The 27,113-nt window shown below is 40.3% G+C and overlaps 1 protein-coding gene across 4 annotated transcripts in view; it reads right to left on the bottom strand.

The window, feature by feature from the left end:
- Positions 1–27,113, bottom strand: part of NF1 (neurofibromin 1) — a 268,504-nt gene that overhangs the window by 200,143 nt on the left and 41,248 nt on the right. For all 4 annotated transcript variants that reach the window (XM_075561360.1, XM_075561359.1, XM_075561358.1 and 1 more), the window contains exons 2-3: positions 11,042–11,185; positions 9,005–9,088 (exon numbers count right to left, since the gene is read on the bottom strand). In XM_075561360.1, the coding sequence (XP_075417475.1) occupies positions 9,005–9,088; positions 11,042–11,185 (228 nt within the window). The remainder of the gene's footprint in view (positions 1–9,004; positions 9,089–11,041; positions 11,186–27,113) is intronic.

Below are 27,113 nucleotides of genomic sequence, written 5' to 3'. Positions count from 1 at the left end.
GAAGAACATGTGGCCGTCTGCATCTGCGGCTTTGGGAAACGTATGGGGCAGTTCTGCCCTTCCCATAGGAGGCCAGACTTTCAGGCAAATGTGTGGGTTGGTTTACACCTGTGGTTATAATCTCATTTGGGAATGGGTTTCCTTGTTATGTGAATTACAGTATTAGTATAGGTGTGTCTGAAATCAATCCCCTTTGAAATCTAAAAAAAAAAAACAGATTAAGCGAGCAGGTAAACACAAAATACAAGCCACCTGATTTTCAAAACCAAAAATGAATCCATTCTGATTCATAGCAATTTTATAGGACAGGGGTCGAATTGCCCCAGTGAGTCTCTGAATTTCTACCTTCTCAGTTAGTAGCTCAACTCATAACCACTGTGCCACCAGGGCCCTCTGCTTGTCAAGGAACACAGGAATAAAAGCTGAAAAAAGACAAAGATCTTCCACCAAAGTGGACTGAGACAGGCAGGCAGGCAGGCAGAAAGACAGACAAGCCTTCCCCTAAAGCTAGCTGGCACCCTGCAATCAGATTTCTAGCCTCCTGAATTATCGGAAAATAAGTTTCTACTCACTGATGCCACCCATGTGTGGGTTTGGTTTTTTACCTCTTACAGCAGCACTGAAATCCACCTGCTAATCACACTAAAATTCCAATTTCACTCCTAGGAACTTCCAGTTTGTTTTGTGTGCTAAATAACCTTTAATTCATAATTCATATTCACTGGTGCATACACTGTGCCATCTGTCTCAACATCCAAATAAATTCCTAGCGGACAATCTCAACTACCTTTACGTGATTGATCAAGACAATTAGATATTATTATGAGTTTGCTTTTATTGACCCATTTCCGAATAGATAACAAATATTGTTATACTTCATCCCTAAGAACTTCAGCATCTCTTGAAAACAAAATATTCTCCAATGTGACTTCAATACAAAATATCAAATCAAGGAAAAGTACACAAGTCCCTTGTATCAATCTCTATTCAAATTCCTCCCAGCACTCTCAAGATGTTTTCCATAAGCATTTTGGTCTAGAAGATAAAAGATTCATAGATAGTAATATATAGTTATGTTCCTTTAGTATTATCATTCAAGAATCTGTCACATTTCCCATATTTTAATTTTATTTTTCCGTAACTTCTAAAAAGAAACTGGATCAGTTGCCTTATAGAATGTTCTATAATCTGGACTTTATCGTTTCCTTGGGTGTAACGTTTTCTTCTAATTACTGTATTTTCTATAAGCTGACTTAATGATTAGCTTAGATTCAATTGAGCATTTTAAGTAACGCAGTATACCTCATATTACATGAAACTGCAAACTCATTAAGTCAGATAGTCCCATTTTTCATACTAAATTTGATAGCTTAATTTAATATTCAAATGTCCATGGTGTAAAGACCCTGTCCTCATAGAATTAACCAGTGGTTATTTGCAGATATTCTGTTCTACATAAATATTTCACCTTAGATTTTCAGTAACCCCTGTACGGATAGCCATTTTCAGAATATCAAGCATGTTATAATGGTAAAAAATTCTGTGTAGTTATATGTTGCATCATTGTCACTCAAGTGCTTTCACATGCAGGTACACTTAAACAGATGACATAAAATCTATCAAATGCTTTTTATAAGTTAACCAAATAATTCACAAAGAGGCTTCAGAAAGTTAATAGGAAAGGTCCATTATCATTCAATTCTGTTTTTCATGTACTTTTTGAAGTTAATTAACTCCAGTTAATCAACAAAATGTAAGGAGTGTTTATTTTTGAACAATAAAAATACTTAAAATTCTTTAAATTAAATAAAATCTTTCTCATAATGTGATACTAGTAAAGAGTTGTTCACTTACAAATAGTAAGGTGCAGTTAGAATAGTTGGCTATTCCAACTATTTTCATGATACAAATATGTATTCAAGACCTCTGAGGAAACTGCCTTACAATTTACTGTAATCTAAAAATAAAAATCAAGAGATGTCCACATAAAATCACTGAAGGCATTTCAAGGAAACACAATTGTTCAATAACATAAATACCATTTTAAAATACATTTAATGAAAACAAATTCTTAATAGAGCAGAGCAAGGGAATATATAAGGACAAGACAAAAATCACAAAAACCTGACTAAACAAAAATATCAAAAAATGAAGCTATTGGCCGATACACACTCCGTATGCTCGTCTAACCCTAACCCTAAAGAATTCTTTGCTCTTTGAGTTAAATCACATCCAAATGGAAGTTTGCCGTCCTTGAAGATTCAGGTCTTGTTCTTTTTAAATGTTCTTTAGGGAACAAAAAGGATTCTGAAAGGGTAAGATTCCCCACTAACTTTCTCAAGCCCCCTTGTATATTGTTTGGGTAACTCCTAAATAAGAAACATGATAAGTATTGTGTAGAGGGCTGGAGGGTGGCTGGAGTAACTAACGTTTCCCAACAAAATATTCCTAGGACAGCGTGGCGGCCCTCAAAGAAAGAGCAGGTGTGTGGTATGAAGGGAAAATCCTCAGCACAACTCTCCAGGTCTTTTTATCACCAATGCAGCTTTCAATTTTCTAAAACATTCTTCCTAATAAACCTCTGGAGCCGCTTGTGCCCTTCCAAAGCATTAGTCCACCTAAGTGTTTTCCCATCCCCTTGGCCGCAGCAGACCCCATTCTTCAGCCCTTTGGACATCGCAGTCTCACCAGCCCCTCAATTGGGGACTCATCCCCTGACGCACTAACAGTAACCGCACACTCTAGAGGAGCGGTTCTCAACCTGTGGGCCACGACCCCTTTTGGGGTTCAACATCCCTTTCACAGGGGTCGCCTGATTCAAAACAGTAGCAAATGACAGTGATGAAGTAGTAATAATGTCATGGTTGGGGGTCCCCACCACATGGGGAACTGTCTGAAAGGGTCGCGGCGTGAGGAAGGTGGAGAACCACTGCTCTAGAGTCTGCACTGAGTTGCTGAAGACCTAATTCTGAAATACAAGAGGCTGTGGCCCTATTCTTTAAGATCCAGGAGCCCAAGGCCCCACCCTTCAAAATCAAATAGGCCCTACTTCCCATGATCTTTCCAACAGCTCCACTAATCTCCAAGCTGCTCTGCGGATTATCCTTTTATTTTCTTGGGAGGACAACAGATATACTTAAGTTCTTTGCCACTGCATACAACTCACTGCCTTCTTCCAAAAAAGCATTGTCTCTTCCACTGTTCTGTCACATATACGTTCTCTCTAAAGCCACACCAGCAGGACATGTGACACACATCTTTCTACCGGCATTCTGTTGCCGGTGCCACACGCACTTTCTAAAATGATAGAGATTTTCACCATAGCTCTACCCCCGCCTCCTTCTGAGTTCTCACCAGAGCAGTCTTAGATGTCCATAACTCCACAATGTCTCTTCAAGACCATTTAGGCTTTTATTATTAAGTACTTAAAAAATCTTCTAGCCTCTTCCTATTACCCAATTCCAAAACCACTTCCACGTTGTAATTCTGTTAGAGCACCATCCCACTTTCCCGATACCAAATGCTGTCTTAGTCAGACAGTGCTGCTGCAACAGTCAGACGCCAAGTGTGGGGCCGTAACTAATTATTTTCTCACCGTTCGGGGCTAGAAACCTGAATTCAGGAGCCACCGTTCGCTGGCTCCAGGAAAAGACTGGCCCTGTAGGAAGGATCATATTCCATGGCTAGCTTGGTGGTCCTTCCTGCGGCATGGCATCTATCCTCTGCCCTCTCTGCTTCTGCGTGCTTATTTAAACTCCTTTATAGCTCAAAAGAGATGACACAAAAGACGGCCTACAAAGTATAACACATCTGCAAAATACCTCCCAACATGAATAAGGTGGACAGACAGTACGCTGGGTGAGATTAGGCAATCACAGAAGGGCAAACACTGACAGAAACCTGATTTGATGGCTATAGGAGGTGAAAGAGAGGGGAGGCGGGGGCAGTCACAAGCTAGAGAGCAGGCAAGAGTTAATTTGGATGAAGGGAAAGGCAACACACAGTTACGAGGGAGGTTCAAAAAACTGACAGAGGCAAGAAAGACACTGGGAGGTGTGCAGCTAAAGGCAACTGAAGCAAACGCTGTTACATCATCCCGCAACAGCAGGGAGATCCACGAGAAGGGGAGTCGGAAGGGTAGAGAGATTACACCCAGGAACAGATCATTTTAACAGGGAATATTTGTGTATGTGTATTTCCCTTTGCTGTGAATATATTCATGAATGTGGTGACGCATACATACCCTTGGGAGGCAGGGGAAGTTATGAACAGATAGCCAAACACCTTGAGGTACAAGTCACAGGCCCTGGAGGTTCAGAACCATAGTCTCAGGGACACCATGGTGTATGTGCAAAACACAGCTTACAATGCTCTACATCTTATTTGGGGGAGTAGTGACTGGGGTCTTAGAAGCTCATGAGCATCCATCTAAGGTACAAATAATTGGTCTCTCACTATTTGGAGGGGCAAAAAATGTAATGAAAATCTAAAGACATATGGAAAAAATTATTCCAATGACTATTGGACCATGCAACCTTCAATCTCCACAACCCTGAGACAGGAACTAGATGGTGCTACAATACCACCACTAATGTTCTACAAAGAATCACATTAGAAGGTTCTGGATAGAATGGGAGAAAAATGTGGAACAGATCTCAAAACCATAAAAGACACCTGGCTGATTGGTCGGATGGAGACTGGTGGTTGTTGCTAGTTGTCATCAAGTTGGTTCCAAATCATAGTGACCCCATGCGTGACAGAATGAAACACTGCTCAGTCCTGCCCAGCCTCACAATGGTTCCTGCGCTTGAGTCCATTGTTGCAACCACAGTATCAATTCATTTCCTTGGGGGCTTTCCTGTTTTTCACTGCCCCCCTACTTGAATAAGCATGATGTCCTTCACCAGGAACTGGCCTCTCCTGACAACATGCCCACAATATGTGAGGCAGTCTCACCATCCTTGCCTCTAAGGAGAACTTCAGCTGTACGTCTTCCAAGACAGATCTTTCCGTTGCTGAGGTAGCCCCTGATTCTTTCGATATTCTTTACAAGCACAAGTTAACTGCATCAATCCTTCTTCAATCTTCCTTACTCAGTGTCCAACTTTTAAAAATCATTTTATTGGGGGCTCGTACAACTCTACCACAATCCCTACCTCCATGTCAAACACATTTGTACTTATGTTGCCATCATCATTTTCAAAAATTTTTCTTTCTACTTGAGCCCTTGGTATCAGCTCATTTTTCCCCTCCTCCTCTACATCCCTCATGAACCCTTGATAATTTATAAACTATTATTATTTTTTCATGTCTTACACTGACCAATGTCTCCCTTCACTCACTTTTCTGTTGCCCATCCCCCTGGGAGGGGCTTATATGTAGATCATCATGATCCGTTTCCCCTATCTCCCCCCACCTTCCCCTTACCCTCCTGGTATCACTACTCTCAAGATTGGTCCTGAAGGGGTTATCTGTCCTGGATTCTCCGTGTTTCCAGTTCTTATCTGTACCAGTGTACATGCTCTGGTCTAGCCGGATTTGTAAGGTAGACTTGGGGACATGATAGTAGGGGGGGAGGAAGCATTAAAGAACTAGAGGACTGCTGTATGTTTCATCAGTGCTATACTGCACCCTGACTGGCTTGTCCCTCCCCACAACCCTTCTGTAATGGGATGTCCAATTGCCTTGGGTCTCTATTATGCATGCTCCCTCATTCACAATGATATGATTTTTTGTTCAGGGTCTTTGATGCCCAATACCTGATCCTATCGACACCTCGTGATCACACAGGCTGGTGTATAACGTCCATGTGGGCTTTGTTACTTCTCAGCTAGATGGCCGCTTGTTTACCTTCAAGCCTTTAAGACCTCAGTCAATGTCCAACTTTCACATGCATATGAGGCAAAAGAAAATTACATGGCTCGGGTCAAGCACACCTTTGTCCTCAAAATAACATTCTTGCTTTTCAAATCTGAAGAGGTCATGTGCCAAGAGATTTATCAAATACAATGTGTCATTTGAAGCTGCTTCCATGAGTATTGATTGTGAATCCCAACAAGACAAAACCGTGACAACTTCAATCTTATCTCCATGCATCATGATGCTGGTCCAGTTGTGAGGATTTGGGTCTTCTGTACATTGAATTGTCATGCATACGGAAGGTTGCACTCCTTGATCCTCATCAGCAAGTGCTTCCATTCTTCTTCATTTTGAGCAAGTAAGGTTGTGTCTTTTGCATATCAAAGGATGTCAATAAGGCTTTCCCCAACCCCGATGCAGCATTCTTCTTCATATTATAATCAGCTTCTCTGATGATTTGTTCAGCATACAACTGAATAAATACAGTGGGCCTATACAGGGCCGATGCACCACCTTTCCTGATTTAAACCACGCAGCACTGCCTTCTACTGTTCGCACAACTGCCTCTTAATCACTGTACAAGTTCCTCATGAGCACACTGAAGTCAACCCCTGAAACTATGATCGCTAGTCACCCTTCAGGTCTGGAAATAAACTCACCCACTTAAATCAGCCACTTAAAATCAAAAAGGTAAAGTTTAGCAAAGAGCAGAGACTTAAGAAAGTAGGGACCGGGGGGTGAGCGCAAAAAATTAAAATTAAAAATAAAAAGAAAGTAGGAATGGAAACAGAGGAAGTGGACTAGGCAAAGGTGCATTGAAGGGACTAGAATTGTGTGTTGAAACAAAGTAAGTATAAATTGTTGCATGGAAAACTGATGGTCTGTTCTGTAAACCTTTACCTAAACCACAAAAAGGTTTGTTGTTTTTTTAATGACATAACGTAAATTAATCCTACCATTAACATAACAAAGATAGTCCATACCCAAACAGACTCTAGTCACAGGCAAAGAGGCTAGCACTCTGGGCTGGCTTTGGAGGGACACAATTCAGTATAACAATATATCACAAAGTAATTGAAAACATCAAGCTAAAGCAGAACTTGTGTTGCTGTAACACAAATGCCAAAGGTGGAAGTCTTCAGCACACAAACGTATTTTCTCAGAGTTTAGGAGGCTTGGAGTCTGAATCTGGGAGTGCTAGCACGAAAGGAAAGCTTTCTCCAGCTCTGTCAGTTCTGTGAGAAAGTCTCTGTCTCCTTTTCATCATCTAGAGGCCAGCATTCCTGGGCGAGATCCAGGAACTCCGTGGGCCTTCCCACCTCTCCTGCCCCGCCTCTGAAAGAGTCTTCAGGGCAGGCTCATGGGTCCAAAAGGCACACCCTGCTCCTGGCTCTTCTTTCTTGCTGGTATTGAGGTCTCCCTTCTCTGCACACCTCTCTCTCCTTTTATGTGACGAGAGATAAAAAGATATAAAGGAGATGCAGGTCACCCTGGAGAAACTCCTCTTTCTTCAGATCAGGGCTGTGACCTGAGTACAGATGGTGCCTCCCACCCTACCAACTGAATGGTTGATCACATCAGAGAGGAAAATTACATTATGCTAGAATCAAACCACTGAGAATCACGGCCCAGCCAAGCTGGCACATATTTGGGGAAACCAATTCCATGATAACTAATTTGCACACTCAATTTAAATACAAAACTATAAATACTCAGAATTTTAGAAGACATCCACTCCTCACATAAAACCTGGTCATGTTGTGAAAATCAATGTTATGCAAAAGTGAAGGGTGAGCACATCAGTTCCCACAATGGAGGATGTCTACATCATGACACAATCTTCAAATTACATGATTACATAACCACCAAATTACCTGTCGAACCACTGAGAGTCATGGCCCAGGTACACTGACACATAACCATAACTATCACAGCCCAATGTTACGCTCACATCAAATCTCAGGATCTGATACTTCTAGAGGCACATTAATGTGCAAAATAACCAGGTGGTAGATCTTTTATTATTGTCACCAATGCAAAATGTGAGATAACTGTTGTCACAAATGCAAAATATGACATAATGAAATAGTTAATAAGTAAGGAATAAGTGTACAGTCAAGGGCCAAAGTGTTTAATATATTAAGCTTAGATTTTATGGACAAAAGGTTTAAATATCTCCGTCCATATATAGTTATGAGTATAAATTTTTTCCAATTCCTTATTTTACTTCCCCAAACACTTTTGAACGTTTCCGCTCTTCTCAACCACACAATCAGTCTGCATAAATTAAAGTTCCTTCCATTTAGGTTTACTACAGAACTAACAGATATATATAAGAGAAGCAAATATAAATAGAAGGTCAAGGATATGCCAGAGGAAGGGAGAATATAAGAAATAAGTTAACTCCAATACATACTGAGACATAATGCATAGAGCATTAAATTAGAGGTATCTTAATTTATATACACTCTCACAATGTTTCAAAAAAATTACGGTTAAGCTATAGAAACATTTTGCTTTATACAACAGAAATATTGTCTTAAAAGCTCAAATTAAGTCATTGCTGAATACATTAGGGGAAATAATAATCTAGAAGAAATCAAATAAACAACTTCCTGGTATTCAACTACTCTGCCACGCCTATATATTTTATATGCTCATAAATGCACTTAAGTGTTTTAATTCTTTAAATTATAGTTTAAATTTTTAAAAGTTCTCTTTTATATAGATTTGAAAAGTTGTAGATTAACATCAGTTTTATACCAGAGGAAAAAAAGGTTTACTCTTGGTCTTCTGCATTATATTCTTTGATAGCTAAACAGTGTACAGATATAACATCAACTAGGAAATTTTACTAAACAATGGTTCCTTCTTAAATTCCTTTCTGATAATTCTGAGATAGAGTTATGTGGCTTATACTTACGTAATTCTGTTCAAGTAAACTTATAATCTATCTAACTTATATAAGACAAGATGTTTTTTACTTCAAAATTTGATTGTGTCCATTTGTGTTGTACTCTATTAATAAAATGTATAGTCCTGGGTCTTCAAGAGAAAATCCGTAATTGTTGTTCTTGTTTGCATCTACGTTCTGATAAGTCAGATCATCCTCAAGACTAAATTCACGTAAGGAAGAATTACTTACCCCAGCAAGACATTTTTCCAGTGTATCCAATATAATCAACTGAGAGAGATATAAATTCTTTTCAGCAGTTTCTCCAAATATTCTCTAAAAGATGTGCGAAACAGCAAAGTTAGTTATCACTTTCCTCTACAAATCAGCACACATCTAAAAAGCTCAAAGCACTTGAAATCTTAAAGATCAGGAAAACGATGGTCTTCCTTTGTCATCCATTCTTATTCTCATACTAACTAAATTCTGAGGTAAAAAGAAAGGTTGACATTTGTAAGGGTGTTTCAAAAGTCTGTGGACTAATTCTAGCTCATTATCTTTCAATTCCATTTGTCAACGAACTTTTGAAGCACCTGTGTATTGAGTCCGCCACAGTCTTCTAACAATAAAACATGCTGGTTTGGGTTAATGCTTTAAAAATATGTAAAGTTTGAATTTGTGACTCTGTGCCAGAATCCAGAGCTGAACATTTCACCACTTTCATTCCAAAAGAAAAAAGCCTTAGTATTTATTTTAATTCTGACAAAACAAAATTACAGCAACAAAATACTCTAGTGCCGGTTACAGTATATTTCAAGTATTTACTATCCTTAAATTGAATACTCAACTCCGCCTACTAACAAGAGACTACGCTTTCTACAGTTCATTCAATAAGCAGTGAATGACTGCCAGCAACACAATACTGTTTTGTTTTGAAAAGGGGTCCCAGTGTTTTAAGTAAGTCAGTGTACCTGGAAAAATACTAAATGCTTATTTATATGTTTAAAATCTTATCCTTGTACTCCAAATACTGTGCAAGAGAAGAGTTCGACGATATATGCATTTCCATAAGTTACTTTACACATTTGATACATTTAAGGAAACTTTAAAAATTCTTATAGAAGAAAATCTCTTTGCAATACTACTAAATGGACCTCCAGTTTACGAGTTTTCTAAATGTTGGGTCTTGTCTATATACTCTATATCAACTTGCTTAAAATAAAACACACCAAAGATGGTAAGACTATAAAAATTGGACTTTCACAACCAGCGTTCAGTTTCAGAAGTGAATACAAGCAATACAAATTGAGGTTATTAAGTGCCAAAGACAGGAAAACATCTAGATCAGATGTCTTAGATAAACTTAGCATTATATGAACTTAGCATAGCCTAAATATAGTTTAGATAGGAATTGACAGAGGAGAAATTGCCTCAAAGACACCCCCAAAAAAGAAATGGTATGTTCAAGTTGGAAAACCCTGAAGTCTAAGCAATGCAAACCAATGTTATGAAAGAGGAAATAAATGGCTCTGAAGAGCCCTGGTGGTGTAGTTAGGGTGTGATCCACATGGTCAGCAGTTCGAAGTAACCAGCAGCTACTCGGCAGCAAGACTGGGCTTTTACTCGCATCAAGAGTTACTGTCTCAAAAACCCACGGGGTTTCGCTATGAGTTAGCATGGACTTGATGGTAGCGAGTTTGGTTTTAGGGGCTTTTAACAGTGAGAATACTGGATGAAATAGTTATTTGAGAACAGTTTCAATAATTTGTTTTTAATTACAGGATCAGCAGGATACAAAATTTTAAAAAAACAAGAAAAGTATATTATCTTCATTAAAAAAAAATCAATGCCACAGATCACATTTTCTTTATCATCTATTTAGAAACAGGAACGCTGATATGTTAATATTCAAATAAGAACCTAAAGGAAATAGTTGAAAACATCACACTACAGCCAATTCATTTATGACACAATCTGCTCTAAATTCCCAATTCTGAAAAGTACTAGGAAAGGCCATAAGGTTACAAGTAAGGGACATTTCTAAGGGAAAGAATCAAAAAACAAAAAAAAAAATTAAAAAAAAATAAATAAAAAAAAAGAATCAAAAAACAAAATGAAAGTTAGAAAGTTACCTGACTCCAAACTGCTAGTTCATAAAGATCAATGGTTACACCAAGAGACCACAGAAAACTACTTCCCATCCTTCAAAATATGTGGTTGCAAACTTTTGAATTAAATTTTAAAGCAACAATGTAATCACCACCCTAAATTAGTAACCCAAATACTCACCATATTGTTAACATTCTTTAGGATAGTGGTGAGGCCGCTTATAACCAAAGAAAACTTGTATTTGGAAATATTGATAAGACATTCCTTGTTGTGTTCGGTACTGACTTTGGTGTGTGTGTTCTGCTGTCCGGTTTTTATTGGAAGCTAAAAAACAAACAAATCAACAAACATTAGGAACTTGTACTTGACAGTGACTAAAACAGCTATTTCTCACTGAAAATCGTGACACCTCTTTTTAGGAAAATTTTACCAACTACAGTTACCATTTTATTATATTTGCTTAAATTTTTAACACATAACCCATCAAAAAACCCACTCTTTCACGTTGACTGGCTCAGCAATTCTACAAGACAGAGAAGAATTGCCCCCTAAGGTTGCAAGGTTGTACAATAGATCTTCATGGAAGCTGACTGCTACCATCTTTCTCTGAGAGAACAGAAAATTTTGAGTTCAAACTATCAGCCTTTTGGCTAACAGCAGAGTACTTTAACTGCTGTGCCACCAGGGATCCCTTTTTCAACATATTTCTATCAAATCTAAGATTCTTTGGACACTTTACTTTCTGGGGGTCATAAATCTCTATGTATCAAATTAAATCCTTTAGCTAGTACTCCACAAGAAAAAAATGATGAGCCACAGAGTAAGCTATTTCCTAGTATCTAACAATTATTTCAGAGAATGTCAGCAAGTAAATGAATACAATCCAGTCCATGTACATTGAACTAAAGCAATAAAAGGAAAGAAATAAAGAAAATCTATGCCTCCAATCTCTGTCCAATAATGGCACAACTGTAGATTATGAGAAATGCGAATGGTCTAATCGGAAACGAACCTAGCAAGACAGACTCAGGTAAGGTAACCATCCTCATTTACACAGCTGAGGGAGTAACAGAGCAACAAACAGATACGTCTCAGGAGAAAAAACGTCCTTGGAGAGGACTAATTTTACATTTAGCTGAGTCTGAGTGTAAGTCACACTGTAGAGAAATTAAACTCTAATCTTTTCAAAGTAGCATTGTTTTGTTTTTTAATCCAGGGTTTTTTGCCTTTGGATTTTAGACTCCATGACTGCTAACACAGCCTGGTAAGGTTCCTCTGCAGAAACAAGCTAGCAGACCCTAGTTCAACCTTCTCGTTTTTAAAATGGATTGGCTAACAGTGCGAAGAGGTTAATGGTATATCCAAATTGGCTTAATCAGTTAATAATATGTAGCTAATTTGATAATAAGTAAAAATTAGAGGAAAGGGGCATATTCCAGATTTTTGGAAGCAGAAGAGAAGCTGCAAAATTCCATGATGTGAATCATAAACAGTATGGGAGAAAAGTAACTAAAAATACAAAAAAGGGTGGGGAGATTTTAGAAGATGGCAGTGGCTGCAGAAAGGTTTTAAATCTTTCGAAACCACCCAAAGAAACTAGACTAGGAAAACCACAAACCCACAGACAGTATCTGCACTGAAACTAGGGAACAAAGCACCCCACAAACCCTACAATACAAGCAAACGGGAACAAACCACCGCCAGCTAAAACACTGACGTGGTATCAATATCTAGGGAAGAGAAAGAGCGAAAGAAGATGAACCCAAAAGGAAGAGAGGGCTCAGCACTGCACTAAATACTCAGTAACACACTGAAAAACAAAAACAAACGGGGGGGGGGGGGCGGTTTCTCACTCCAACTGCAGATGAGTCTTTTTTAAAGGTGTACATTAAAGCTGGAAATAAATGAAGCCTCTAAACTATCACCAGTGAAAAACAACTTTCTACAGTGATGGGATGGCTGTAAGCATTTACAATGTTAGTGTAGATCTGAAACAAAATTTCTTTATTTTTATTTTAAAAGTTTAACTTTGAAGAGCTTAATTGTTAGATGGCAAGGTTCTAAACTTTGCACCTTTCCAGGATAAACCTCATACTGAGAAGACACTGAAGAAATTTCACAACAAACTGACTGGACAGTGACAAGAGGAGCAAAAGGGGAAAGTTCAGATAAAGGTAGTAGAAAGGAAGGAAGTCAAGAGTTAGAAAAGGATGACACTTTGTAAAATCTCACAAAAACGATGGTGTAGAAATGTACTCTGGCCCCCATTTCTCTCCTACTAGTTCATGAAAATTGTTTCCATGTACAAATGTGCAACAGAAAAGGCCTACATTCAAATCACAAATAAACTTATGTAAGAAGAAAGAGGAGGGGGAAGGGGGCAGGAAATGAGCTGATATCAAGGGCTCAAGTAAAATGAAAATGTTGTGAGAATGATGATGGCAACAAATGTACAAATGTGCTTGACACAATAGATTGATGTATGGATTGTGAAGAGTTGCACAAGCCCCAGTAAAATGATTTTTTAAATGAGTACAAAAACAAAGAAAATAGTCTAAAATGGATTATAGTAATGAACATACAACTCTTCTTAATGTGACTGAACTATTGAATTGTATGATATATGAATTAAATGCCAATAAAACTGTTTAAAAAGAACAAATATAACAGAAAAAAAAGAGGCAGAATAACATTACAACAGAAAATGAAAGCATGTCAAAAGACATGCTCATAAATACATGAAACAGTATACTATTATTTCAAAATGCTTAAAATCATACAAAACATAAATAAATAAAAATTAATAACAGAATGAGTCTAACTCTTTCATGTTATGGGTAGAATTTAGGAAATAATTAAGAAATAAAAATAAGCTTTAGGAAGAGGTCTGAAAGGCTGGCCCCAAACCCAACTAGGTGGACAGCTGCCCCTCCCCCCAGAAGAATTCACTTCAGAGGACAGCACTGAAGCTACAGCTCAGGGAGAGAAAGGGGCATGTCTGATCAGAACACACTGGAGCAAATGAAGGGGGAGGAAGAGAGAGTGGAGCACATCCTGGCCCACCAACCCTTGACAACGATATTCCTCCTCAGAGCAGCCAACCCACAGAGAGGACCATATGGCTGGCCTCCCTATGAGACGGGATATCCCTCACTGATCCAAAGCCCTACAGGGGACAATACTGGAGACACAGTGTGGGAATTGTGCCTGACCTGATCCCACCACAGCAAGACAAAACACTAAGGGGATGCAATAGAACAGCAAGGGGAACAGAGCAACAAAGTCCCTAGGGAATACCAAAAATAGACTTTGGGGCCATGGCATGGCATGGCATGGCACCCTACAGACCTGACCAGAAAACACTCGTAAAGGTCAACAAACAGTCCTGGAACTGAGTACAAGCTTTTCTTTTTTGTTGTTGTTGTGTTGTGGTTTTGTTTTGGTTTGTCATTGGCTTTTTGTTGTTTTCTTTTGTTGCTTGGTTTTGCTGTCTTGTTTTTGTGCGTGTGATTATCTCTGCAGGTCTGTCTAAATAAGATAGGCTGGATGAACAATCTGGAGGAGAAAACAACCAACAGTTCCAGGGGGACATGGGAGGTGGTAGGTTGGGGGAAAGGAAGTGGAGTTAACAAACCCAGGGACAAGGGAAGAACAAGTGATCCAAATCAGTGGTGAGAAGGATGTAGGAGGCCTGGTAGGGCGTGATCAAGGGTAAAATAACCAAGAGGAATTACTGAAACCCAAATGAAGACTGAGCATGAGAGTGGGACAAGAGGAACGTCAAAGAAAATAGAAGAGCGAGCGAGGAGGCAAAGGCATTTACAGGGGTCTAAGTAAAGACATTTACATATGGGATCCAAAGCCCGTCTGTAAGCAACTGGACATCCCCTTACAGAAGGGTCACAGGGAGTAGATGAGCAAGCAAGGGTCCAGTGTAGCAATGATGAAACATACACCTTTCCTCTAGATCCTAAATGCTTCCTTCCCCACACTCCCACCATCATGATCCCAATTCTACCTTACAAATCTGGCTAGACCAGAGGATGTACACTGGTACAGATAGGAATTGGAAACACAGGGAATCCAGGTCGGATGATCCCTTCAGGACCAGTGGTGGGAGTGGTGATACCGGGAAGGTAGAAGGAGGGTGGGGTAGAGAAGGGGAACCAATTATAAATATCTACATATTACCTCCTACCTGGGGGATGGACAACAGAAAAAATGGGTGAAGGGAGACGTCGAACAGTGTAAGATATGACAAAATAATAATTTCTAAATTATCAAGGGTTCATGAGGGAAGGTGAAGTGGGGGAGGGAGGGGGAAACATGAGGAGCTAATGCCAAGGGCTTAAGTGGAAAGCAAATGTTTTGAGAATGATGAGGGTAATGAATATACAAATGTGCTTTATACAATTGATGTATGTACGGATTGTGATAAAGAGTTGTATGAGCCCCCAATAAAATGATTTTTTAAAAGGCTTAAGTTCAGAAATGTTGTTTAAAAGAGCTTTAACACTGAATAATGAAGCACCATATTTTACTAAGAGAAAACCAAAGAAAAATGAAAGGAGAGAAATGTCAAGATCAAAAAGCATTGGAAAATAAGACTGGGAATTTGAGTTAAGAGATGGGAAAAAAAGATCTAACCCATGTTTAACAGGCGTCTCCCAAACAGGAAATCAAATCAATGGAACACAATAAATACTTGTTTAGTAACAGAAAAAAATCATTCTTTTGTAATATCCCTGGTTCCTGATCACACCTGAAGATTTGTGTCAAGGAGTGGGGGACTGGCCAGACCAAAAAACAGTTATCTGGTTGGCAAACTCCAGAGGCAAGATTTAGCTTTTCATGAATATAAAAGGATGGCTCAATTATGAAAGGCTGTTAAAAGTTCTAAAGACGGATGCTCCCTGATACACCGTCTTGAGAACAAGGAAATTTCAAAATTGGAATCAGCCCCAATTCTAGGGTTCATCACGCATCTCTTTCTTAGGATGATTCTGACTGACCTCCTTTTGTTACAGTCAACCTGTAAGTACAGCACTTGGGAGTTCTGTGAGCTCTTTCAACAGATTATCTACCACAAAGGAGTAAGGGAACCAGAGCAAATCAAAGTGAGGAAAACCAGAGATGCCCCTCAGTGTGCAGTTGGGACCCTTAAGAGAGAAATTTAAAATTCCACAGTGTCCTTGTGAAGCACTCCCTATTTCTGGGTGGCTATGGTCAGAGAGAAAATACTATGAGTGGTAGCTCTTGTCAGAGATGATGGACAAGTAGAACATGAAGACACACAAGGCCGGATTTATCCAGGAAATACTGAAAACCAGAGTTCAAGAAAACTTCACTAAAATTCTAAAAATCAACAACTCCGACTCAGAATGACCAACACTAGTACATATTCTAGTAAAACTACTGAACTTTTTTGAACAAGAGAAACAATCTTTCAAACATCCAGAAGATAGAAGTTACTTATGTAACAAAAATTAGAAGGTTATTAAGGCTTTGCCAATAAAACTTTATGCCAGAAGACAATAAAGTAATAAGGGTTCCGCACTGGGCTGCTAACCACAAGGTCAGTACTAGGAAACTACCAGCTGCACTGCTGGAGAAAGAGGCAGTCTACTTCCCTAAAGAGTTACAGTCGGGGAAACCCACAGAGGCAGTTCCACTCTGTTCTACAGGGTCACTCTGGGTAAAAAATGCCTCAATGGCAGTGAGTTTACAAGTAAAGAAAATGCAAACCAATGACTATATCCAGCCAAACTGACATCCAAGTATAATGATGACAATCTAATGGCAAGAATCCAAGAAATGTTTTTCCTTTGAACCTTTCCTGAGGGGTGTACTAAAGCATGTGCTTCAGACATCTGAAAAATTGGTAAGTATCCACACTAACCAAGACTAGTAAGTATTTATTAAATAATTCAGAATAAATGATACTACATAATTGCTATACATACTGTTAACACGACGAAATGATAAAAAGTGGGGGTGGGAGAAGAGCATGTAAAATGGAAAAAATGCTTCCTGATTTCCTTATGCTTATTAACTGAGATTAAAGGGGTATTATTTCAAACCAAACACTGGGGAAGGAGATGAAGAGAGGTTACTCTTTTCAATGTGGCTCATATCAAAAAACCTATTTTCCTCCATGCCCCACCAAAAAAAAGAAATGAAAAGTACTACATAAAAGTATCATTAAAAACATATGCACCAGAACAGCTTGCTTGTACTGTGTCATTTTTTAAATTTTTACTGCAGACTGGCACAGCTCTTATCACATTCCATGCATGCATCCACTGTGTCAAGCACATCTGTACATTTGTTGCCATCTTCATTTTCAAAACATTTTCTACCTCAGACCTTGGTATCACCTCATTTCTCCACCCCCCACCCCATGAACCCTTGATAATTTATAAATTATTATTTCTTCATGTCTCATACTGACCGATGTCTCCCTTCACCCACTTTTTCTGTTGTCTGTCCTCCTGGGAGGGGTTATATATAGATCACTGTGATTGGTTCACACTTTCTCCCCGCCACCTTCTCCTTACCCTCCTGATCTCTACCCTTATTATTGGTCCTGAGGAGTTTATCTGCCCTAGATTCCCTGTGTTTCCAACTCTGATCTGTACCAGTGTACATGCTCTGGTCTAGCCGGATTTTTAAGGTAGAATTAGGATCATGATAGTGGTGAGGAGGAAGCATTAAAGAACCAGAGGAAAGTTTTCTTTTTCATCAGGGCTATACAGCTTGTATCTTTCTTGTGACCCTTCTTTAAGGGGATGTCCAATTGTCTACAGATAGGTTTTGAGTCTCCACTCCTCACTCCCCCTCATTCACATCGATGTGATTTTTTGTTCTGAGTCTTTGATGCCTGATCCCTGATCCCATCTACACCTCATGATCACACAGACTGGTGTGCTTATTCCATGTGAACTTTGTTGCTTCTCAGCTAGTTGGCTGCTTGCTTATCTTCAAGCCTTTAAGACCCCAGATGCTCTATCTTCTGAAAGCCAGGCACCATTAGCTTTCTTCACTTTACTTATGCCACATGTTTTCAATGATCATGTCAGGGTGCTGAGCATCACGGAATGCCAGGTTGTTAGAACAAAGGTTCTTGCATTGATGGAGTACTTGAGTAGAGATCCAATGTCCGGAGATCTATTTCCCTACTGTTAGATATAAATATATTAACATATGTACATGTCTGTATTTAAACCACTATAAATGTCCTTTGCCTCCTAGTTCTTTGCTCTATTTCCTTTCACTTTCCTCTTGTCCCAATATGCTGTTTGGCCTTTATTTGGGTTCCAGTAATTCGTCTTGGCTACACTGCCCTTGATCAAGCCCCACCAGGCATCCTACACCCTCCTAGCCATCAATTTTAGATCACTTGTTCTTCCCCTCTCCCTGGGTTGGTTGACACCCTCCTTCCCTTTTCCCTACCTCCAATCTCCCCCCAGAACCATCAGACCTGTTGCTTTCTCCTCCAGATTGTTTGTCCCACCTATCTTATCTAGATAGACATGCAGAGACAATAATAAGCACAAATTCAAGACAGAACAAAACAACACAAAAGAAAAAACAAAACAACAATGACAAAAACAGAAAAGCCTATAAGTCGTTCCAGGTCTGTTTGTTGGCCTTTTGGAGTGTTTTCCAGTGGAGTCTGATGGGGTGCCAGCCCTGGCCCCAAAGTCTATTTTTAATAGTCCCCAGGAACTTCATTGCTTTGCTCTCCTTGCTGCTCTGTTGTATGCCCTTAGCGTTTCACCCTGGTGGTACTGTGTCATTTTTATTAAGCTTCAAACTACAATTCCCAGAATCCCATTCATTGTATGGTTCCAGGTTAGAGCTGCCCTAAAGGGGAACTTAAACAAGATTTGTTTGAAATGAGGAAGTAAAACAGCAGACATTATTCTTTGGAGGTTTCAATGGGCAGTTACAGTGACAGACAAATGCAGAGGTACCCAAAATAATTCCAGTTTATACATGCTCTCTCTTCCAATCTAAATGGAGTTCTTTCTATTGACTAGTATCAGTCTATTTGAGCAAACGTGGCCCAAGTCCCCAGCCAGATGCTTGGCTGCAAACTTATAAAAGGGGCAGCTACACAGAGGCGATAGTTCCCCACAGGCCTCTCTTTAAGGACCTCCTCAGTTCAGAGTTCCAGCTCAGGAGGGGCACACTTTGCACTGCATTTCCCCAAAGTTTCAATCTGCCTATCCAATTGCCACTGAATTATAGAATCTGATTAGTGATGTCTTTGCTGGCTGAATTGTGTATGCCCCTCCACCCCCCAATATATTGTAAATCCTAATTTATATGGTTGTGGTTTTAATCTCATTTGGAAAAGGGCTGTATTTGTTACGTTAATGTTATAGGGCTAGTGTGGGGTATCATGAGTCAATCTCTTTTGCGATATAAGAGACTGAACAAGCAAGCAGAGAGTAGATTCTGTAAGGCGGGATGACAAGACACATGGACATCTCCAAGGAAACAGGAAACTCAAGGAGAAGAAATAAGTACCTTCATCCAGAGCCAAAACAGACATAAAGTCCACCTCCAGAGCCCATGTTCCAAAGTCAAACTTTCTTATGTACCACAGCACAAAACACTGCCAAATCCCGTTACACTCAAAATTGTTGCAGTCATTGTTGTCAATCCATCTCATTGAGGGCTTTCCCATTCTTTTATCATATTTTTGGAGCTCGTACAGCTCTTATCACAATCCACACATACATCCATTGTGTCGAGCACATTTGCACATTTGTTGCTCTCCTTCTCAAAATATTTGTTTTCGACTTGAGCCCCTGGTATCAACTCATTTTTTCACCTCCCTCCCCCACCTTCCTTCCCTTCCCCAATAATTTATAAATCATTATTTTTGCAAGTCTTACACTGACCAATGTCTCTCCTCACCCCATTTTTGTTGACCGTTCCCCAGTGAGGGGGTTATATGTAGATCCTTGTAATTGGTTTCCCCTCTATACCCCCACCTTCCCTACACCCTCCCAGTATCACCACTGATCCTATAGGGATCATCTGTCCTGGATTCCCTGTGTTTACAGTTCCGATCTGTACCAGCGTACATCCTCTGGTCTAGCCATATTTGTAAGGTAGAATTGGAATCATGATAGTGGGAAGGGGGGTTGGGGGAGAGGAAGCATTTAGGAACTAGAGGAAAGTTATATGTTTCATCGTTGCTACACCGCACCCTGAATGGCTCATCTCCTCCCCGCAACCCTTCTGTAAGGGGATGTCCAGTTGTCTACAGATGGGCTTTGGGTCTTCATTCTGCACTCCCCCTCATTCACAATGACATGATTTTTTGTTCTTTGATGGCTGATACCTCATCCCTTCAACACCTCATAATCACACACTCTGGTGGGCTTCTTCCATGTGGGTTTTGTTGCTTCTCAGCTACATGGCCGCTTATTTATCTTCAAGCCTTTAAGACCCCAGATGCTATATCTTTTGATAGTCGGGCACCATCCGCTTTCTTCACCACATTCGCTTATGCACTCATTTGTCTTCAGCGATTGGGTCGGGAGGTGAGCATCATGGAATGCCAGTTTAATAGAACAAAGTGTTCTTGCACTGGGAGTACTTGAGTGGAGGCTCAATGAGGGATTTTCCCTTTTTTAATGGTCCTCTACTAAATATGATGTCTTTATCGAGGGGCTGGTCTCTTCTGATAATATATCCAAAGTATGTGAGAAGAAGTTTCTCTATCTTGGCTTCTAAGAGACAGTACTCCTTATGAGACAGATTAGCTTGTTCTTCTGAAAGTCCATGATAAATTCAATATTCTTTACCAAACTCTAATTTAAGGATTCAATTCTTCTACTGTCTTCCTTACACATTGCCCTGTTTTTATATGCATATGAGGCAATTGAAAATACCATGGTTTGAGTCAAGCACACCTGAGTCCTTGTGATAAATTAGGTTTGTGTCAACTTGCCTGGCTCAGAATTCTCAGTGGTTTAGCAGCTAAGACACAGTAACCCCCATTTGTGACTTTACACGATGTAGTAATTTGCATAATGGAATAGGCTAGACAAATGAGAAAAGCCTCCAATCTGACATCTGCCCCACGGGCATAGACGTGCTTGCTTCCACAACTGCGTGGACCGTTTTCTTGAGATACTACATATGTGTCAGTGGTTTTCCCTCTCTAGAGAACCCATCCTAAGACAGTCATCAAAGTGACGACTTTGCTCATCAACACCACCCTTAGAAGACCAATGCAGCAAATTTACCCAATGCAGTACCCCATTTGATTTCTTGATTGCTGATTCCATGAGTGACGATTGTGGATTCAAGTAAAACGAAATCCTTGTCCACTTCTACCTTTTCTCTGTGTATCATGAAACTGTCTACTGGTGTGGTTGTGGGGATTTTTATCTTTGCATGAAGGAACAGTCCCTACTGCAAGTTGCAGTTTTTGATCTTTGATCGGTTTCAAGTTCTCTTCACTTGTCATCAGCAGATCACACATTGTGAATAAGCCTTCCTTGGGTTTGTTTTCTTTTTTTGCCATGAGGTGTGTTTTATTTTCATTAATCATACAAATAACTTTGTATAATATCCCAGGGCAGCCTGGAGAATGTTAGTCCCTTTGGAGACCCTGGAGGCCAGTGGGTGGCATCAGCGTGGTGTGCACGGGGTTCACAGTGCAGCTTGTCACTTGTGTTCATCCTGCATGACTCTTCCTCCCCATCAGTCTGGAAGATGATGATGGTAGAGAATCTTCCAGGGTTAGGAGATTGCACTCCACTTCTCCTGCTCAATGGTCTCTTTGGTCAGCGGAGTTTTCTTCTCGTACATCTGTTTTCTTCAGCTTTGCCCTATCAAAGCAGGCTATTTCTCCCATTTCTGGCTTGTATGCCATTTTCTTAAAATAATCCGTGGCTTTCCACTCCCAGATGAGCGCCTGGGCAATGCCACTCTCAGTGCTCAAGCAAGAGACCCTTCCTTGAATCCTGATGCCACATTTTTCTTCATATAGTCCAGCTTCTCTCTTTTCTCTGAATATTTACTGAATAAGTACGGTGAATAGATAACACACACACACACGCTTCCAAAAATGTGGAAAACTTTCATTATCTTTTTTATTCCACTTATTGATGAACTCTCATGTGTGTGTCTCAATTTTACATTGAAATGATTAGTTCAAGTGTGGCGAAGTAACTGCTGAGCTAAAGCTGACCTGATCAATTTTATATTGAAAAAGATAACTAGGAGAAGGAAGAAGTAGAAAAAGACAAAAAAAACTTTAAATAGTTATCTTCAGGGTAAGAAAAGAAATCAAGCACAGGAGACAAGGTTATATACTGTCCTTTTGGATTATAACTTGTTTTTTAAAGATTCCATTTAGAACCATATAACTTATATAAATCATTATAATAAAGCAAATTAACTGAAATGTATATTCAATTAATGGCAATAATTATTACAGTGAGAAGAACTAATCTGAGTGATGATAAACTGTAAACTGACTATACCCTCCTAGTGGAATATACTCGAAGAGCAACAACCAAAATAAAGCTAAATCTTCATACTACCTGTATTATAGTAACCTAGAAATGAGTATGAAGTGGTTTAGTTCTGTCATTCCTGGTATCATTAAAAACTACAATTCCTATTAGGCTAGAAAAGAGAACTCTAAAACCATTGCCACAGAGTCAAGCCCTGCGGGCTTCCGATGAGACTGTTCATTATTTCTGGGAGCAGAAAGCCCAGTCGCTCTCCCTCAGAACTGCTAGCCATGCGACTTGCAGCCCAACTCGTAAACGCTACACTACTAGGGCACAACCACTATACCACCAAAGAGAACTAGCAAAACAAAAACCCTGTGGTTTCAGAATTAAATTGGAAGCCTCTATTTGAACTCATTTATTTTATATTAAGAAAGCCCACTTCCTAGCTAGGTCTAGATACAACGGGAAAGGTCTAGATATAATTTCCACCAGAGTAGAAATGAACTCCCCTACCCACTTATGATCTTGAAATACAACTTCCCAGTAAGGAAACCTGGGACAAAAGAGACTGGGACAAAAAGGTGCAGATGAGCCTGGAACATTTCGTCATTCAAATAAAGGAAAGCTGTCAAAGACTAATAAAGGTCGAGTCAAAGAAGACCCAGGAGTGACTCTTGAATAGGCTCCTACTGGCCAAAGAGGAAGGAATTTCAACATCATTAGGGACAGCAGGCGTATCTGCCTGAAACATCAAACACATTTAAACCCACACTTCTGCTTCCATGGAGGGCAAAGTAATTTGCCACTAACCAAAACTCACACCACCAACATGGGGGGGGGGGGGGGGTTGTTGAAAACACAAAAATCATCTGTTTACAGAGTTCACAGAGGTGCTGAAGAAATGAGAACTAAAGATTCCACAGGAAAAAAAGAAGGCAAATGGGCCTTCCATAGCTGCTTCTTCCCTGGGGCAATTGCAGAGGCTGCGGGGAGAAAGCGGTGACTGCGAAATAAGGCTTCTCCCAGTTGAGAGAAGAGAAATCAGCAAATTGTGGTGCTCACTGAAGCTGTAGTGACAAGACTGAAGGCATGAGGGGTGTCTCCTATGTATATGGGTAAGGAAACAAAAAGGAGCCAACAACTTCTGAACATCACAGTTTGAAAGTTTGCAGCTTCAGGGAGGAAGGGGAAAAATGAGGAGCTGATGCCAAGGGCTTAAATGGAGAACAAAAATTTTGAGAATGATGAGGGCAATAAATATGCAAATGTGTTTTACACAATTGATGTATATATGGATTGTAATAAGAGTTGTATAGGTCCCCAATAAAAAATGTTTTAAAAGAATGAAAACATATAGATGGAAAAAAAATAAAATACACACTTGCCTACCTCAAAACAAAAAAAAAGAAAGAAAAGGAAGTTTGCAGCTTGTGGAAGATGAACAAAAAAAAGAGAGAGAAAATGGAATTCAGAACCTGCTTAGCAGAAGGATCCTAGTGGATACATCCTAGTTCTCAATTATAAGTCCTAAAAGGCTATATCCTCGTCAAACTCAAAGCCAAACCCCACTGCTGTGGAATTGAATCTGACTCACAGTAACCCTATGGGAAGACTTGATTTGCCCCCGTGGGTTTCCAAGACGATTGCTGTAGTAGAATCTGCGGAAGGCTTATTAAACAACTTTCAGTATGCAGATGACACCATCTTGCTAGCTGAAAGTGAGGACTTTAAGCACTTGCTGATGAAGATTAAGGACTGCAGCCTTCAGGGAGAATGACAACACAACATAAAGCAAACAAAAATCTTCACAACTGAACCACTAGGCAACATCATGATTAAATAGAGACAAGATTGAAGTTGTCAAGGATTTCACCTTGCTCAGATCCACAATCAATGCTCATAGAAGCAGCAGTCAAGAGATCAAATGATGCATTGCATTGGGTAAACCTGCTGCACAAGATCTCCTTAAAATGTTGAAAAGCAAAACTGTTATTTGGGGACTAAGTGTGCCCGAACCAACCTAGGGAATTTTCAATGGATTCACACATGTGAAAGTTGGACACTGGATAAGGGAGACCTAAGAAAAATTGATGCGCCTGAACTAGTGTTGGCAACAAATACCGAAAGTAGCATGGACTGCCAAAAGAAGAGATTGTCTCCGATGAAGTACAGCCAGAATGCTCCTTAAGAGCACAAACTTTGGACATGTTATCAGGAGAGGCCAGTCCCTGGAGAAAGACATCATGCTTGGTAAGGTGGAAGGGCAGTGAAAAAGTGGAAGGTCCTCAACTAGAAGGACTGACAGAATGGTTGCCACAATGGACTCAAACATAAGAATAATTGTGAAGATAGCCCAGGCCCAGGCAGTGTGTCGTTCTGTTGTACACAGGGTCACTAGGAGTGGTAATCAACCCAACAGCACCTAGCAACCACCACAAATCTTTACAGGAGCATACAGCCTCGTCTTTCTCCATAAGCAAGGCTTCTGGGTGCTGCTATTGGTGTGGACGAATGACCTTGTGTGTAGCAGCCCAATTCGTAACCCACTTTGCTACCAGGAAGGACTTCTTATTGAACAGGACAGCATACCTTAATATATAGCTCTGTAGACTATTACACGGGAAGAGGGATATTTGTAGGCAATGAAACTTGATAGAAGGGGAAGTGAAAACGAACTGCTTCAAAGCAGAAACCTTTCATAAACTAACCTGTCCAAAGGTAAAGCTATAGTTTCTCAGTATATTCTCCATCCAGATCGATACATTTCTGTAGGCAGTTTCCACCTTTCTAAACCCTTCTCCATGGAAATCTGCACCCTCTGGTTCAAATCACATGACAAAATGGCAATCTGGGCATCCTGTAGGGCAGGAGTGGAGAAGATTTTTTTTTTGCCCAGGGCCACTTGGATATTTATAACATCATCTGTGGGCCACACAAAATCATCGACTTAAAAAGTGGCCTGCAGTCTTTGGTCAAACATTTAATGAACGCATCCTTAACTGCGATGGCTGCAACTGCTTCTCTTTGGTGAAGTGTGTGATGTTAGCTGGTAGTGATGATTTCACAGGCTTGTTACAGCCCTAGGGGCTGGACCATTCCCCATGGTAGCTTTAAAGACTTAAATCATGTTCCTTTTAAGGAAGCCTGAAGGGACAAGATCAAGGCCATAAGGTAGAATTGGGATCATGACAGTGGGAGGGGAGGAACCATTAGGAACTAGAAGAAAGTTGTATGTTTCATCGTTGCTACATCGCACCCTGACTGGCTATCTCCTCCCTCTTTAAGGGGATTTCCAGTGGCCTACAAATGGGCTTTGGGTCTCCACTCCGCACTCTCCCCCTCATTCACAATGATATGATTTTTTTGTTCTGATGATGCCTAGTATCTGATCCCTTCGACACCTCGTGATAGCACTGGCTGGTGTGCTTCTTTCATGAGGGCTTTGTTGCTTCTGAGCTAGATGGCCGCTTGTTTACCTTCAAGCCTTTAAGACCCTAGATGCTGTTATCTTTTGATAGCCGGGCACCACCAGCTTTCTTCACACATTTACTTATGCACCCATTTGGCTTCAGCGATTGTGTCAGGAAGGTGAGCATCATAGAATGCCACTTTAATAGAACAAAGTATTCTTGCATTGAGGGAGTACTTGAGTGGAGGCCCAATGCCCGTCTGCTACCTTAATACTAAGTGTATATGTATATGTATATGTATATGCATATAGATCTATTTCCCCATCCTCATCTATAAGTATATTTATATATGTACATGCCTTTATTTTAACCTCTATAAATGCCCTTTGCCTCCTAGCTCTTTCCTCTATTTCATTTGATTTTCCTGTTGTCCCACTATCACGCTCCGTCTTCATTTGGGTTTCAGTAATTCCTCTTGGTTACATTATCCTTGATCATACCCTAACTCCTCACCACCAATTTGGATCACTTGTTGTTCCCTTGTCCCTGGGTTTGTTAACACCACTACCTTTTCCCCCCACTTCCCTCTTTCCCATGCACCACCCCCAGAACTGTTGGTCCCATTGTTTTCTCCTCCAGATTGTTCATCCAGTCTATCTTATTTAGACAGACCTGCAGAGATAATAAGATACACAGAAACAAGACAGAGCAAAACCAAGCAACAATATACAACAAAACTATAACAAGAACAAACCAATGTAAAAAAAAAAAACCACAAGATAGAATAGCTTATAGTTAGTTAAAGGACTGTTTGTTGGCCTTTAAGAGTGTTTTCCAATCCAGTCTGTTTGTGCACCAAGCCCTGGCCCCAAAATCCACCTTTGGCATTCCCTGGGGACCTCGCCGCTCCATTCCTTGCTGTTCTGTTGCACCCCCTTAGTGTTTTGCCTCAGTGTGGCGAGATCAGATCGGGCGAAATTCCCACACTGTGTCTCCGGTGTTGTCCGTGTAGGGCTACGGGTCAGTGAGGGATGTCGTGTCTCATGGTGGGGCTAGCCATGTGGCCCTCTCTGTGGACTGGTTGCTCTGAGCAGGAACATCGTCCTCATGGCCTGGAGGGCCAGGATGTGTTCTACTCTCTCCTCCTCCCCTTTCATCTGCTCCTGTGTACTCCCATCAGACATGTTCCTCTCAGGGAGCTGCAGATTCAGTGACGTCCTCTGAAATAAATTCTTCTGCGGGGAGAGGCAAGTGTCCACATAGTTGGGGTTGGGGCCGGCCCTCAGACCTCTCCACTGGCTCCCTAGTCCACGCTGGCACGTGTCCTTGCACACATTTTGTTTGGAATAGATA

Source organism: Tenrec ecaudatus, chromosome 10, assembly GCF_050624435.1.
Source record: "Tenrec ecaudatus isolate mTenEca1 chromosome 10, mTenEca1.hap1, whole genome shotgun sequence".
Taxonomy (NCBI): Eukaryota; Metazoa; Chordata; class Mammalia; order Afrosoricida; family Tenrecidae; genus Tenrec; species Tenrec ecaudatus.
Note: the sequence above shows the minus strand (reverse complement) of the source record. Positions and strands in the feature narration are given on the sequence as shown.